The sequence below is a fragment of the Lolium perenne genome, chromosome 4, assembly GCF_019359855.2.
Source record: "Lolium perenne isolate Kyuss_39 chromosome 4, Kyuss_2.0, whole genome shotgun sequence".
NCBI lineage: Eukaryota > Viridiplantae > Streptophyta > Magnoliopsida > Poales > Poaceae > Lolium > Lolium perenne.
The window spans coordinates 138,241,715-138,257,862 of record NC_067247.2 but is presented as its reverse complement, the minus strand read 5'-3'; the positions used below and the strand labels follow the sequence as shown (position 1 = coordinate 138,257,862).

Genomic DNA, 16,148 nt, shown 5'->3' with positions numbered 1-16,148 from the left:
GGAATGGAGTTCGAATATTTGTTCGGAGTCCCGGATGAGATCCCGGACATCACGAGGAGTTCCGGAATGGTCCGGAGAATAAGATTCATATATAGGATGTCATTTTATGAGAAATAAAATGTCGCGGAAGGTTCTATGGAAGGTTCTAGAAGGTTCTAGAAAAGTCCGGAAGAAACCACCAAGGAAGGTGGAGTCCACATGGGACTCCACCTCCATGGCCGGCCAGCCCTAGATGGGGAGGAGTCCCAAGTGGACTCCTCCATAGGGGGCCGGCCACCCCCCCACATGGGAGGTGGAAATCCCACCTTTTGGTGGGAGTCCTAGTTGGGCTAGGTTTCCCTTCTTATGGAAGGTTTTTGGTTCGGGTCTTATTCGAAGACTTGGACACCAACACTTGGGGATCCACCTATATAATGAGGGGCCAAGGGAGGGGGCCGGCCACCCCAAGACCATAGCTTGGCCGCCCCCCTTGAGTGGCCGGCCCCCCCCGCCCCAACCCAAGCCGCCCCCCCCTCCGCCATATCTCCCCCATAGCGTAGCGAAGCTCCGCCGGACTTCTTCACCGCCACCGACACCACGCCGTCGTGCTGTCGGATTCAAGAGGAGCTACTACTTCCGCTGCCCGCTGGAACGGGGAGGTGGACGTCGTCTTCATCAACAACCGAACGTGTGACCGAGTACGGAGGTGCTGCCCGTTCGTGGCGCCGGAACCGATCGTGATCAAGATCTTCTACGCGCTTTTGCAAGCGGCAAGTGATCGTCTACCGCAGCAACAAGAGCCTCATCTTGTAGGCTTTGGAATCTCTTCAAGGGTGAGACTCGATACCCCCTCGTTGCTACCGTCTTCTAGATTGCATCTTGGCTTGGATTGCGTGTTCGACGTAGGAAAATTTTTGTTTTCTATGCAACGTTATCCTACAGTGGTATCAGAGCCGTGTCTATGCATAGATGGTTGCACGAGTAGAACACAATGGTTTGTGGGCGTTGATGCTTATGTTGTCTTTAGTTTGAGTACTTTGCATCTTTGTGGCATAGTGGGATGAAGCGGCTCGGGCTAACTTTACATGACCGCGTTTCATGAGATTTGCTCCACGCTCGACATGCAACTTGTATTGCATAAGTGGCTTTGCGGGTGTCTGTCTCTCCTACTATAGTGAAGATTCAATTTACTCTTCTATTGACAACACTAGTATCACCGTTGTGGTTCATGTTCGTAGGTAGATTAGATCTCTCTCGAAAACCCTAAACCACGTAAAATATGCAAACCAAATTAGAGACGTCTAACTTGTTTTTTCAGGGTTTGGTGATGTGATATGGCCATAATGTGATGATGAATATGTATGAGATGATCATTATTGTATTGTGGCAACCGGCAGGAGCCTTATGGTTGTCTTTAAATTTCATGTTGAGTAGTATTTCAAAGTAGTTGTAATAGTTGCTACATGAGGTGAACAACCATGAAGACGGCGCCATGAACCTTGACGCTACGCCGACGATGATGGAGATCATGCCCGTTGATGATGGAGATCATGTCCGTGCTTTGGAGATGAAGATCAAAGGCGCAAAGACAAAAGGGCCATATCATATCACATATGAACTGCATGTGATGTTAATCCTTTATGCATCTTATTTTGCTTAGATCGCGACGGTAGCATTATAAGATGATCCCTCACATTAATATCAAGATAATAAAGTGTTCTCCCCTCGTATGCACCGTTGTAACAGTTCGTCGTTTCGAAGCATCTCGTGATGATCTGATGTGATAGACTCAACGTTCACATACAACGGGTGTAAGCCATGTTGCACACGCGGAATACTTGGGTTTGCTTGACGAGCCTAGCATGTACAGACATGGCCTCGGGACAACGGAAACCGAAAGGTTGAACACGAGTCATATGGATGATATGATCAACATGTTGATGTTCACTATTGAAGCTACATCATCTCACGTGATGATCGGTTTTGGTGTAGTGGATTTGGATCGTGTACCATTTAACAACTATGAGGGATGTTGTATTAAGTGGGAGTTCATTAGTAATTAGATTAAAACATGAACTAATTATCATAAACATAGTCTGAGTAGTATTTTGAATTAATTTTGTAGTATTGGCATCCGTTTACTACTATGCGCTAGTCTTGTTATTGAGATAGAAATACTGTTAAATCTGATAAGAAACTTTACGGATTAGTACCGTATTGTTAAAGAATCAAGAATTGATTAAGTCCTATTGCAAATTTTTAGTAAACCTCACATTGTTGATTCAAAGAGCTATGGTTTCAATTAGTACCCAAAGTTATCTTGTCTCCGTGAAACTTGAAGTTCAAATCTGTTTGAAAAGTAAGGAGCTGAAAATTTAGTTTTCAGAAATAATCAAGGTATGAGATATATGTGATATCTAAGACCTTATTGCAAGATAATAGAATATAAATTTGGTGAGACTACATAAACTCATAAGTTTTATGGGAATGTATGAAGGTTGAAGACGCCAGGCGTCACAATCCTCCAACTATTGGGGCACTAATAATATTCGCATATCCATGAAGTGACCATCCTTAATATGCACCGTTGCTAAGACTCGTCGTTTCGAAGCATCACGTGATAATCGGGTGTGATAGATTCTACGTGTGCATACAACGGGTGCAAGCTAGATTTGCACATGCAAATACCAAGGTTAAAACTTTACGAGCCTAGCATGTACAGACATGGCCTCGGAAAGTCGTCATGATATGATGGATAAAACTATGAGTGAAATTGTTCATCATATTACAAAGTTACTAATAGTGAAATCTGAAACACTTGTCATATGATGATCAACTTCAAAGTAAGAACCTCAAGGTTATTGGTATTTGACCAACAAACCTAGAAGTTAATGATGTTGAAGTGTTTTTCTGAATAATGAGGAAAGCTAAAAGAGAAACTGCAAAAGATATTCTGGCAAAAAGAAAAGAAAAGACTAGAAGGTCTAGCTCAGGTGTATATAAATGATATACATGTTATGGTTGTATTCCTAGTTAAGTCACACTATGAAATTCTTGGGTATTAGTACTATATTGGTTGGTATGAAGTGTCATACAAAACAACGCAATACAAGAATACAATGGCCTAAGTGACTGACAAGGAATATGATAAGAATGCATGTCTGGAACAAAATAAAGTGTTATTATGTTCGTCGTTGGCATCCTATCTAGCCCTTAGGATTTATAATAAAGAACTTAATAATTGTTATTTTGCTCTGGTCAAATGAAAACAATGAGTTGTTCAAATTATGACATTACTCCATGTACGATGGATAAGTTATTATAAATCTTAATGGTGAAACACACATACATAACACTGACGCTAAAATGCCATAAGGCAAATGATTTGAATTCCACTTATTTGTGGAACCGCCATATTAAGTCATGTTAGAAAGGAACGCATGAAGAAACTCCATGCAAATGGATTTTTTGAGTCATTTGATTTTTGAATCATTTGGCGCTTGCAAATCTTTTCTAAAAGAGAATGATTAAAATACCGTTCATAGGCCAAAAGTTGAACGGGCAACTAACTTAGTGGAAAAATACATGATGATGTATGTGGTTCACTGAGCATAGTTGTGTGCGGGAGATTCTTCTACTTCATGAAAACTTTCAACAATGAATTGAGTATATATATGTGGATATATTCAATAAGGAAAAAGTTTGAAACATTTGAATGGATTCAAATAAATTTCAGCATGAAGTGGAAATCATCGTAATAGAAAAGTCAAATATCTATGATTGGATCATGGTGGAAATATTTGAATTACGAGTTTTAGCGAACATCTAAGAGAGTTATGAAATTGTTCTACAACTCACATTTCTTGGAGTATCATAATGATGATATAGTATTCAAGATATGTATCCAAACCTTGTTGGGTTAATGATGAGATAAAAATATTATGACGCCATTATATTTTTGTGGATTATGCTTTAGTGACCACCGCTTTTACACTAAATAGAGCATCATCATGATCCGTTGAAATGACACCATACGAGTTATGGCATAGGTAAGAAACCTGATAGTCTTTTCTTAAATTTTGGTATGCATAGCATAAGTAAATAAGTTTACAACCAAAATCGGATGAATATCTTTGTTGGTTATCCCAGAGATTTGATTGGGAATTCTTCCCACGAGACAAAGACAAAAGTGTTTGTCAATGTTTCTTATTTCCGAGAAATTGTTTCTAGTGAAGTATTTGAGTGGGAGGATAATATAATTTGATAAGGTTTATGAACCTGAGCATAATGATCAGAGTTGCGCAGCATCGGAATTGGTTTCAGAAGTGGCCACAACGATCATGGCTCCCATGACTACAAAGTGTTTTAGTCATGGAGATCGAAGCACATATTGAACCTTGTAGGTATGGTTTACTTTGTGATCAAATAAATGATTTGTGGACAAAGGATTGATTTTGAACAATGATAAACCAACTACAAACAAAGAAGTTATGATGGGCCCTGACTCTGTTAAAATGGCTATATGCCATGAAATCCAAGATAGATAAAAACTTTTTGAAAGTAAATGGATCTATAAAATTGATGGACTTGGATGAAATATCCTTGAGGAAGCTTGACTTATCGAAAAGTCGTTTACGACAAAGTTCAAAGAGTTGACTACGATAAGATTAGATCTTCCGTAGCAATGCTTATAGTCTATGTGGATTATTCTAGTAATCACTACATATTTCTTTTATGAGATATGCTAGTAGGATGGCAAAATACACTACTTAACAGAAGTATGTATACAAGATACAACCAATTGTTTTGCTAGTCCGTAGAATACTAGATAGGAATACGAACTTCAATTGGATGAAGTGAGTATTACGGAGTTGGAATCTTCACCAGATGAAATAGTCAAAGAGTTTTTGATTTCATCAGAAATGATGAAGAGGCTTGCATTTGCAAGAAACTAAGTGGGAGCGCTGAGACATATTTATAATACTTTATGTAGATGACATATAGTTGGTTATAAATAATGTAATTATATACTTGATTAAAATGTTTCATTGAAAAATTAACTTCAATGAAAGGATATGGACTAAAACATATTTAGTGTCAAGATCTATGAAGATAGATTAAAACACATGATAAGTTTAAGTCAAAGTACATAGAATGGATATTGAAATAGTTCAATATAGAAATATTAAGAAAATGTTCTTGTCATGTGAAGGTTTAACAAGATTTGAGTGTATCTGACACTCGATGAGTAAAGACACATGAGTGATTTTAGATCACGAATAAAATGTACAAAATCAGATATCTTGTGCTCTAAAATGTTATGAGCATATACCGGAATGATTCATAAGATGATCATGGGACGACAGTAAGAATATCCTTGAGTACTTTAGAAGAACTAAGGATATATATATATATATATATTTGTATGAAGAAATGACAAACAAATCGCTGTAAGGTGTTACACCGATATTGGTTTTGTCACATATAAAATATAATTTCAATCTCAAATTAGACTAAGTGTTGTTTAAAAGGCAGCACAATGAGCTAGAAGTTGTCTATGCTAGATTTAGAAGAGTTCTAAATATTGTGACGGATTCTACAAAAGAAGGCAGAATATGTCATTGTTTTGACAAATGACAAAGGATGTTAAAGTCAAGAGGTTCTTTGAGAACTTGGTGTAGTTCCGACAGAGTCAGAATTATGAAGCTATATTGTGTGTGACAATATTAGTGACATATTTCAGACAGCGGAATTAAGGTTCCACCAGAAGATCAAACATATTTAATGCCAACTCATTTGGAAATGAGTGATGCGTTGAGACGCAAATGAATTACAAAATACATACGTTTCTGAGCGTGTCAGATCCGTTGACTAAAAACCTCTCCCGTGAGCAATACATGATAAAGCACCGGAAAGCCAAGGTGTTATATCTTTACAAATGTAAACTAGATTATTGACTCTAGTGCAAGTGGGAGACTGAAGGAGATATGCCCTAGAGGCAATAATAAAGTGGTTATTATTTATATCTTTATGTTTATGATAAATGTTTATATATCATGCTATAATTGTATTAACCGAAACATTAGTACATGTGTGATATGTAGACAACAAGAAGTCCCTAGTATGCCTCTTAAACTAGCTTGTTGATTAATGGATGATTAGTTTCATAATCATGAACATTGGATGTTATTAATAACAAGGTTATATCATTATATGAATGATGTAATGGACACACCCAATTAGGCGTAGCATAAGATCTCGTCATTAAGTTATTTGCTATAAGCTTTCGATACATAGTTACCTAGTCCTTATGACCATGAGATCATGTAAATCACTTATACCGGAAAGGTACTTTGATTACACCAAACACCACTGCGTAAATGGGTGGCTATAAAGGTGGGATTAAGTATCCGGAAAGTATGAGTTGAGGCATATGGATCAACAGTGGGATTTGTCCATCCCGATGATGGATAGATATACTCTGGGCCCTCTCGGTGGAATGTCGTCTAATGTCTTGCAAGCATATGAATGAGTTCATAAGAGACCACATACCACGGTACGAGTAAAGAGTACTTGTCAGGAGACGAGGTTGAACAAGGTATAGAGTGATACCGAAGATCAAACCTCGGACAAGTAAAATATCGCGAGACAAAGGGAATTGGTAATATATGTGAATGGTTCATTCGATCACTAAAGTCATCGTTGAATATGTGGGAGCCATTATGGATCTCCAGATCCCGCTATTGGTTATTGGTCGGAGTGAGTACTCAACCATGTCCGCATAGTTCTCGAACCGTAGGGTGACACACTTAAAGTTGGATGTTGAAATGGTAGTACTTGAATATGGAATGGAGTTCGAATATTTGTTCGGAGTCCCGGATGAGATCCCGGACATCACGAGGAGTTCCGGAATGGTCCGGAGAATAAGATTCATATATAGGATGTCATTTTATGAGAAATAAAATGTCGCGGAAGGTTCTATGGAAGGTTCTAGAAGGTTCTAGAAAAGTCCGGAAGAAACCACCAAGGAAGGTGGAGTCCACATGGGACTCCACCTCCATGGCCGGCCAGCCCTAGATGGGGAGGAGTCCCAAGTGGACTCCTCCATAGGGGGCCGGCCACCCCCCACATGGGAGGTGGAAATCCCACCTTTTGGTGGGAGTCCTAGTTGGGCTAGGTTTCCCCTCTTATGGAAGGTTTTTGGTTCGGGTCTTATTCGAAGACTTGGACACCAACACTTGGGGATCCACCTATATAATGAGGGGCCAAGGGAGGGGGCCGGCCACCCCAAGACCATAGCTTGGCCGCCCCCCTTGAGTGGCCGGCCACCCCCTCCCAAACCCTAGCCGCCCCCCTCTCCTCCATATCTCCCGCATAGCTTAGCGAAGCTCCGCCGGACTTCTTCACCGCCACCGACACCACGCCGTCGTGCTGTCGGATTCAAGAGGAGCTACTACTTCCGCTGCCCGCTGGAACGGGGAGGTGGACGTCGTCTTCATCAACAACCGAACGTGTGACCGAGTACGGAGGTGCTGCCCGTTCGTGGCGCCGGAACCGATCGTGATCAAGATCTTCTACGCGCTTTTGCAAGCGGCAAGTGATCGTCTACCGCAGCAACAAGAGCCTCATCTTGTAGGCTTTGGAATCTCTTCAAGGGTGAGACTCGATACCCCCTCGTTGCTACCGTCTTCTAGATTGCATCTTGGCTTGGATTGCGTGTTCGACGTAGGAAAATTTTTGTTTTCTATGCAACGTTATCCTACAAAATAGAGAGGGCATGACCATGCACATACATATTATGATGAGTATAGTGAGATTTAATTGGGCATTACGACAAAGTACATAGACCGCCATCCAACTGCATCTATGCCTAAAAAGTCCACCTTCAGGTTATCATCCGAACCCCCTCCAGTATTAAGTTGCAAAGCAACAAACAATTGCATTAAGTATGGTGCGTAATGTAATCAACAACTACATCCTTAGACATAGCATCAATGTTTTATCCCTAGTGGCAACAGCACATCCGTAACCTTAGTGGTTCTTGTCACTCCTCCAGATTCACGGAGACATGAACCCACTATCGAGCATAAATACTCCCTCTTGGAGTTACTAGCATCAACTTGGCCAGAGCATCTACTAATAACGGAGAGCATGCAAGATCATAAACAACACATAGACATAGCTTTGATAATCAACATAACAAGTATTCTCTATTCATCGGATCCCAACAAACGCAACATATAGAATTACAGATAGATGATCTTGATCATGTTAGGCAGCTCACAAGATCCGACAATGAAGCACAATGGGGAGAAGACACCCATCTAGCTACTGCTATGGACCCAAAGTCCAGGGGTAGACTACTCACACATCACTCCGGAGGCGACCATGGCGGCATAGAGTCCTCCGGGAGATGAATCCCCTCTCCGGCAGGGTGCCGGAGGCGATCTCCTAGATCCCCCGAGATGGGATCGGCGGCGGCGGCGTCTCAGTAAGGTTTTCCGTATCGTGGCTCTCGGTACTGGGGGTTTCGCGACGGAGGCTATTTGTAGGCGGAAGGGCAGGTCAAGAGGCGGCACGAGGGCCCCACACCACAGGGCCGCGCGGCCAAGGGGGGGCCGCGCCGCCCTAGGGTGTGGCCCCTCGTGGCCCCTCTTCGTCTCCTCTTCGGACTTCCGAAGCTTCGTGGCAAAATAGGACCCCGGGCGTTGATTTCGTCCAATTCCGAGAATATTTCGTTACTAGGATTTCTGAAACCAAAAACAGCAGAAACAAAGAATCGGCAGTTCGGCATCTTGTTAATAGGTTAGTTCCAGAAAATGCACGAATATGACATAAAGTGTGCATAAAACATGTAGATAACATCAATAATGTGGCATGGAACATAAGAAATTATCGATACGTTGGAGACGTATCACTAGTCAGATCCGAACCTACATTTGGCTAGTTGGATCCATATCGAAGATTACGTTGGATGGTGTCTTCGAAGAATCTGACCATTGGATCATGAAGTTTCCGACCAATATTTGGTTGGAGATATGAAGTTTGGAGTCCTTCAAGATTCTCTATTATTCAGTCCAGCCAAAGGATGAAGATACATGCGCAAGCTGAGCTGGATGGAAGAACGGTGAATCTTGGAGAACTCCGGGGGCTACTGTTGTGGATATACTTCATAGGTATACCATCGACATGGTCCGATTCCGGCAAGCCCGGGTGGCCCACAGATGGTGGTGATAGCATATGGCCCACCGGGCAGCCCAGTTGTTGTTGATCAAGATGGAAGATGTCCAACCCAGGAACAAGGAGCCGGATCTGAACCGCCCTACAGAGGTACCCGGATCCTAACCGCCCTACGAAGGTAGCCGAATCCGAACCGCCTTACAGAGGTACCCGGATCCGAAGAGGTCTATGCCAGGAGTCAGATACGTGAAGGCACATGAAGGAAGCCGGATCCGTGGAGGCCCATAAGGAACCCGGATCCAGTACGACGTAGATGGAAGGCGGATCCTTGACGTACACGGCAAGACATTGTACCGTAGTTAGGCAACCTGTAATCCGGCTAGGACTCTCCATGTAAACCCTAGATCCGTGCGCCTATATAAGCCGGATCCCGGGAGCCCTGAGAGATCTCGAGCTAGAAGCGAGACAACCACAACTCATTGTAACAACGCGAAAGCGCCCAGATAATTCCAGACAAGCAGCAGTAGGCCCTATCATCGTGCAGGTGTTCCGAAGCTGGGTAACTCGCGTACCACCGTCCCGTGTGCACTCCGCCCTATGGCCCCTACTTCTTATCCCCCTCGTGAGGATCCCTCCTCCGGGGTACCGTCGATTAGGCAACGACAAATGTGGTGGTTAGTTTCAGCCTTCTACCTTGGTCAAGGTTTAGCGAATGGGGTATAATGCTGGAATAAGTGACCTTACCATTCTTTTTTTTTTTGCGAATTAATTGACCTTATCATTCAAAGAGAAGAGAACCGAAGAAAAAATAAATATTAGCCAGCCAGATGCAAACGTGGCACGCTTCTCAATTTATTTTCATGGGCAGTGACAAAGGTCATGCAGCCATGTCAACCAACGAACGTTCTCGCTAGAACAGTATGGGTCGACGTACGCAGACTCTGCCATCCAAGCTAGCACAAATGGCGTGTACGTTATTTCAAGGCCAACAGCCTTGATGGATTGTACATTAAAATGCTCTCATGCAATAGTATATGTGATATTTTTATAAACTGGATATAGACGTTAAGCAAATCAACACCAACGATCGGTTCCAGATATTAACACATGAGTTACAATCAATGGACTACTAAACTACCCCAGTCATGGTTTACGTAATCTCAGATAACCAGAAATCAAGAGAAAAAAAACTAAAAAATGTAATAAGTCGAGCTTGCACTATTGGTAATTTCTCCTCTCACGCCTCCCACGACCAACCTGTGCCTTTACTTGTGCCTCCATTTTTCCTCTTACAATTGGCTGGCTACACGGTGAGCCCAACCGCCACTGCGTCGAGGTCTCGTGAGGCCCACAATGGGCTCGAGATGGTCCTAGCCACTTTCTTGAGCAAGAGATCGGAGCCGCAATTCGCCCTCTTCCGCTACCTCAATAAAGGTTCTAAAATGCATCAGCCGTCTCTTGTGTGCCTCCGTTGCTCCTCTCGCGTCAATAAGTCTCTTCATTATCTACTACGCACAGTACCAAGATATTTTTTTAGTACATAGGCACTCTGAATTCCGCAAGAGCAGTAAATTCTAAAAATACCAGAAAAACTGAAATATATCATTGAATGATGCATCCAAGGGGTATATATGATGCCCCCCCCCACGGAGGCCTCACAGAGATTGGCACCTCTCAGCCCTAGGATGGTGCCTGGCAAAGAATCTTGACCGTTCACCTTTTTCACCGCGTGGTATAAAACCGTCCAGACTCGCTGTGAAACCCTAGCCAGCCGCCGCCCGCAATCCCCAATCCTGTCGCGACCGATTCGCCTCCTCCCCTCCACCTTCTTCCTCGCGCGCGACGGCCGATGGCGCTGCTCAGCCTCCACCTCCGGCTTCCACCGCATCCACTCCTCAGGCCAGCATGGGCGAGAAGGCGCTGCCTCCAACCCCCGCGTCCGTCCATCTCCTCTCTCTCCCACGCCTCTCCCTCTTCTCTCCTGCGTGTAGTCATGTAGAGGATGTATGCAAGTATGTGCATGCGAACATTTGAACTCACAAACAGAAGTATGTAGCTTGGGTGAAAAAAAGACTAAGTGCTCGAGAAACGGTACAAGCACCAGGATCCTCACTGCGCAAGTTATAATTCTCTTTTACGCAGAATCGAATTTTTCCTCGAGACTTTGCGGGAATAAGATTGAAGTCAATACATATGTGCATGATTTACTTCAAACTTTTCTGAAACTTAGAAATACGAAATTTTCCACATTTTAAAACTTACCTACTGCTGAACACCCGAGTCCGTTCATTTTTCACTGTATCTTACCACACTTGCCTCTGTCTTTGCAGTGCATGCAACTTAGTTTGCGTGACTGGTCTCGACCGTACATGTGAGTGTACTCCTTGGTACCAATGGTGAAGGCAGTAGCATCACACCTACTCGATATGTTGGACACCAATAACATGGCCTGAATCTCCAAATCCAGATTCAGATGCTGATCGTGAGGAAGGAGGCTAGAAAACGCCCCCATAGATTGACCAACGTACCACGCCACGAGTAGCTGATCATCACGAGGGAACAGAAGAACAAAATGTCTGGCGGTTTCGTCACTCTTAGCGATGCAGGTGAAGACAGGGACAGGATGAAGATTTAATTAGAGTGGAGCGCCGTCTTGCTTCCCCAGACAAAGCAAAACCCGATCGATATGTTAAGGGAAAATTTGCTACGGGACACCGTTATTCTTCGGTCTTTGCTAAAACACACTAGTAAAACGTGTCTTTGCCTAGTACCATTATAATTTTGAATACGTTTGCTGAAACACACCACATGACCCAAAACGGAAATATTTATTTTTTTATTGCAAAATTACCAGATTATTGAGAATTAAACCGGTTTTCCTTCTCATCTAGTTAGACAAAAGAAAAAAACCAACCAGACTTTGGTTTTAATTCCATACGGGTAGGGATGAAGGGGAGGAAGCCCTGCATCTGTATCAGCTACGAGCCCTAGTGAGATTTACGAACCGCCGTCCTCCATCTTGCCGGCCGCCGCCGGCGAGCACGCGTACGTCGTCCCCGACGACACCTCTGTACCTGGATCGTCCCCGACGACACCTCTGTATCTGCATCGTCCGCGCCTCACGTCCACACCATCGGCGACCGGCCGAAGAGACGCAAGGTGCCGCGCCGTCCAGGAGGGGTCCGGGGACCGGCGCCCTCGGCCGCACTCGCCGGCGCCCTCGCGTTCGACAACAATCTGCTGGCAGCCATGGATGGCGACACAGCCTGGGTGCCCGAAGGGTATATTTCTGCCCAGATTGTTTCCCAGTCACGCCTGTATGTATCTTGATCTTAGTTGAGCACTAAATCATTTGCTAGCTCACGCCTCATGGTTGTAGATAGCCCGTTCATATTATTCAGTAGTAAGGAATGCTGAATATGATCCAAAAACATTACGTGATGCCTGCACCTTTGTGCACTTTATCAGTATTCAGTAGTTATATCAAGGGATTGCTTATATCATTGGGATACCTATATCATTTGGTACTGATGGTGCGATGTAACAATTCAGATTACCCCAACTGATGTGATTATTACTACGTACTTGATCCAGTCTTACTAGAGTATTTTGTTCTAGAATATAGTCTGTAATATCCGTATTATTTTGAATAGGATGGATTGTAGTTCAGCTACCAGAATTGATGTCCGGGTGTGTGCATATGCTGAATTTTGCGATAATGGCACACAAGTATGGCATCCAACTAGAGATGAACTGAAAGTTGTAGACAGGGATTGTGTCAATTTCAAAGATTTCAGCGAAGAACTTGATCAAGAAATAAATCATGGGCTAAGTCAGAAGTTGTTAATCACTTATTGGGATAAAGTTAGGCAGTCTTTTGCAGAAATCAACCATGACACTTTGTTGTTGACTGCGATACACATGTATTGGGATGAAAGGAGGCTTCCTATTATGGTTTCCGTTGTTTCCAAAGGGGATAGTTCTACATCTTCTTGTGCGCCACATCTAACTGATCCCTTAATTCAAGTTGATAAACCAGAACATCAGCCTCATAATGACCATGAGTCTTCTAGCAGCGACGAACCACCTGTTTTTGATGATTGGGTTGATGCGGAAGTTGAGTATGTTGGCGTAGATGATGAGTGTGAATACAAAGAGTTGCTAACTGACTCTGATGAATCTAACTTAGATGATGGGTATGATTCCGGTGAGTCATTTCATGATGACCTAGTTGTGGATGACACAGTTGGGTGTGAGACCATTGTCCATGTGACAGATTTTGAGAACCCCAAAATTGAAGTTGGTGTTACATTTGAAGATGGTAAATGCTTTAAGAAAGCAATTAGGCAATTGCAGTAAAGGCTGAATATGAAATTGCAGCTCCATATTCCGAGGCAACAAGGTACAGGGGCCGATGACAGATAGGCAGCAGTGGCCGAAGGTAGACCCTGGCTTTAAACTTTGGCCCCCTATTCTAAAACGTGCAGCTGGAAGGCCAAGGACAAGAAGATACAAAGGATGGGAAGAAGGGGGAAAGGGACGCAGAACTGTCACGTGCAAACGTTGCCATCAAAAGGGCCACATGAAGAAAACTTGCAATGAGACCGTTCTTGATCCGAATGCACCTCCACCTGCACCACCTAAACCGAAGAGAGTAAGGAAAAGGAGCAAGAAAGCAGTTGAAGTTCAACCACAATCTAAACAGACTGAAGCACCATCTACACACATTGAATCATCATCTCTGGATATTAATACTACACCCTCGAAGGCTCAGGCTCCATCCATGGATATTAGTAGCCCAATGACACGGAGGTAATCATAAATGCAATTTTTCACTAATTTCATGCTAGCAAAAATGTTTACACTTGCCTTCATACTTTTGTACAGCCGTAAGCGGCAATTAGATCTTGATTCTGCGGCTATACAAGGAATGTGCACACCAACAAAACAACTTGCTTGTACCGATGATACCAACAATAGCCCCATGACAAGAAGGTAATCAAGTATGCAAGTTCTTTTGCAATATTTACATGATGTTTGTTGTCCAATGTGATTTACATGTCTGTAATTATTGCAGCCGCAAGAAACAATCGGGGTTGGAGGCAGCTAAGTCGAAAGTTCCTGCTAAGCCTAAAGTCATGAAGAAAACAACTCGCAAGTTGGAGGTCAAAAGAGCCAAAAAGTAAAGCTCAATATGATTTGCCATATGTAATAGAGCGAATATATACACGATCTGTTACTTTTGCTAGTTGAACTCATATAGGATATATACACGATGTGTTACTTTTGCTAGTTGAACTCATATGGGATATATACACGATCTGTTACTTTTGCCCCACAGCATGTTGAGTCTGGAACCATGTCAATCTGCTCGGTTATGTTCAAAACCATGTCAATCTGCTCGGATATGTTCAACCTCTGAATTTATGGGATGTGTTGAGCATTTTAAAGTGTCTTTTCCAAGTTCTTATTTTAATATGCCGATGGTGTTTGTAGTACTTCCAATATGGCTCGGATTGGGACTAAATGTTTGCCATTTTCTTTTTTTTTGCATCCGATTGATACGTACAAACTAACAATGCAAAGGGAAAAAACTTTTCTTTCATTAGAAATTGATACGTACGCACTAACAAGGGCCCCCAAAAAAACCGTTAAAGCTAAAGATGGCTGGGCCAAAGTTTTAACTACCAAAAAAACCAAACTAAACCGGACGTGGATGGTTATCCTAAGCAGAAAAAATAAACTTTCCGTTTTGGGTCACGTGGTGTGTTTTGGCAAACGTATCTAAAATTATAATGGTACTAGGCAAAGACACGTTTTAGCGGTGTGTTTTAGCAAAGACCGGAAAATAACGGTGTCCCGTAGCAAATTTTCCCATATGTTAATTAGAGCACTGATTAGCCTGAGCTAACCACACTCGTTCTCGCTCGTCTAAACAAGAATAACGATCACGTTCGGGAGATCGCCCTGCTAGCTGGCCGAGATCCCACGCAGGATTAGTTTTCCGATAAAGGAGATCCCACGCAGATACCTGAATTTTGTTTCTCGTTGGGTACAGACAGAAAGACAGGACGATAAGGTGAGTGTCTTTCTTTGGGTAAAGCCGGAATCTGGATGTCACAATCCAGATAAATATTTTTACTCGCTCTGCTCTAAATTACTTGTCCCAATTGTCTAGACACGCATGCTAATCTAGACGAATCAGCAACATCTAATTCATGACAGAAGGATGCAGAGGATGTAACTTAAAGGGGGAAAGTGCTTGAGAAACAGTACAAGCACCAGGATTTTAACGGTGCAAGTTCCAATTTCTCAAAACTTTTGCAGCAACAGGATTCATGTCATTACGTGTGTGCATTATTTATTTCAAAAAGTTTTGAAACCTAGAAACACGAAATTTTGCACATTTTGAAAGTTAGCTACGCATGAACCAGAGTCCGTTCATGTACTTCACCTCTGCCTTTGCAGTGTATGCAATTTTCTGTGTCTAGTTACATGTGAGTGTAGTCCTTGGTACCAACCAATGCACCTACTATATGATATATGATAGACAACATATAGTATGATCTTCCACCTCCAACCAATATTACAAATATGTGTGGTAACTGGTTAAATGGAGTTGATAGACAATCTAAGGCAGGACCTAGCCGCCGCCCTCCTCCTCTCCCGCCCCACTCCCGGGCGGCGGCGGAGGATCCACCCGCCTCGCCCCGAGCAGCCACCCCCGAACCGCCACCACTCGGCCGCCGCTGCTGCCGGCCTCGGCCCCGGCCTAGGCCCCGGCCACAACGCCGGCCCCGGCGGCAGTGGCGGCGCCCTTCCGTCGAACGACGATGGGAAGGAGAGGGTTTCCGCGGCGGCGTTCCATGGGAGGTGATGAAGCGCCGGTGGAGGAAGCCGGGCGGCACGACTACTTGGCCGGGGCCTGATGCTCTCCGGCGGTAGCCATGGAGGATGCGGTGGAGCGGTAGCGGCCTGCGCCACCGGTG

General features: G+C 43.4%; 1 protein-coding gene across 1 annotated transcript; it reads left to right on the top strand.

The window, feature by feature from the left end:
* The first annotated feature begins 11,856 nt into the window (after window positions 1-11,856).
* Window positions 11,857-14,609, top strand: LOC127294020 (uncharacterized). The gene is made up of 4 exons (XM_051323757.1): window positions 11,857-12,440; window positions 12,813-13,971; window positions 14,047-14,154; window positions 14,237-14,609. Exons 2-4 carry the CDS (start codon window positions 13,574-13,576, stop codon window positions 14,343-14,345), a joined length of 615 nt encoding a protein of 204 aa, XP_051179717.1. The 5' UTR covers window positions 11,857-12,440; window positions 12,813-13,573; the 3' UTR covers window positions 14,346-14,609.
* Window positions 14,610-16,148: the final 1,539 nt, after the last annotated feature.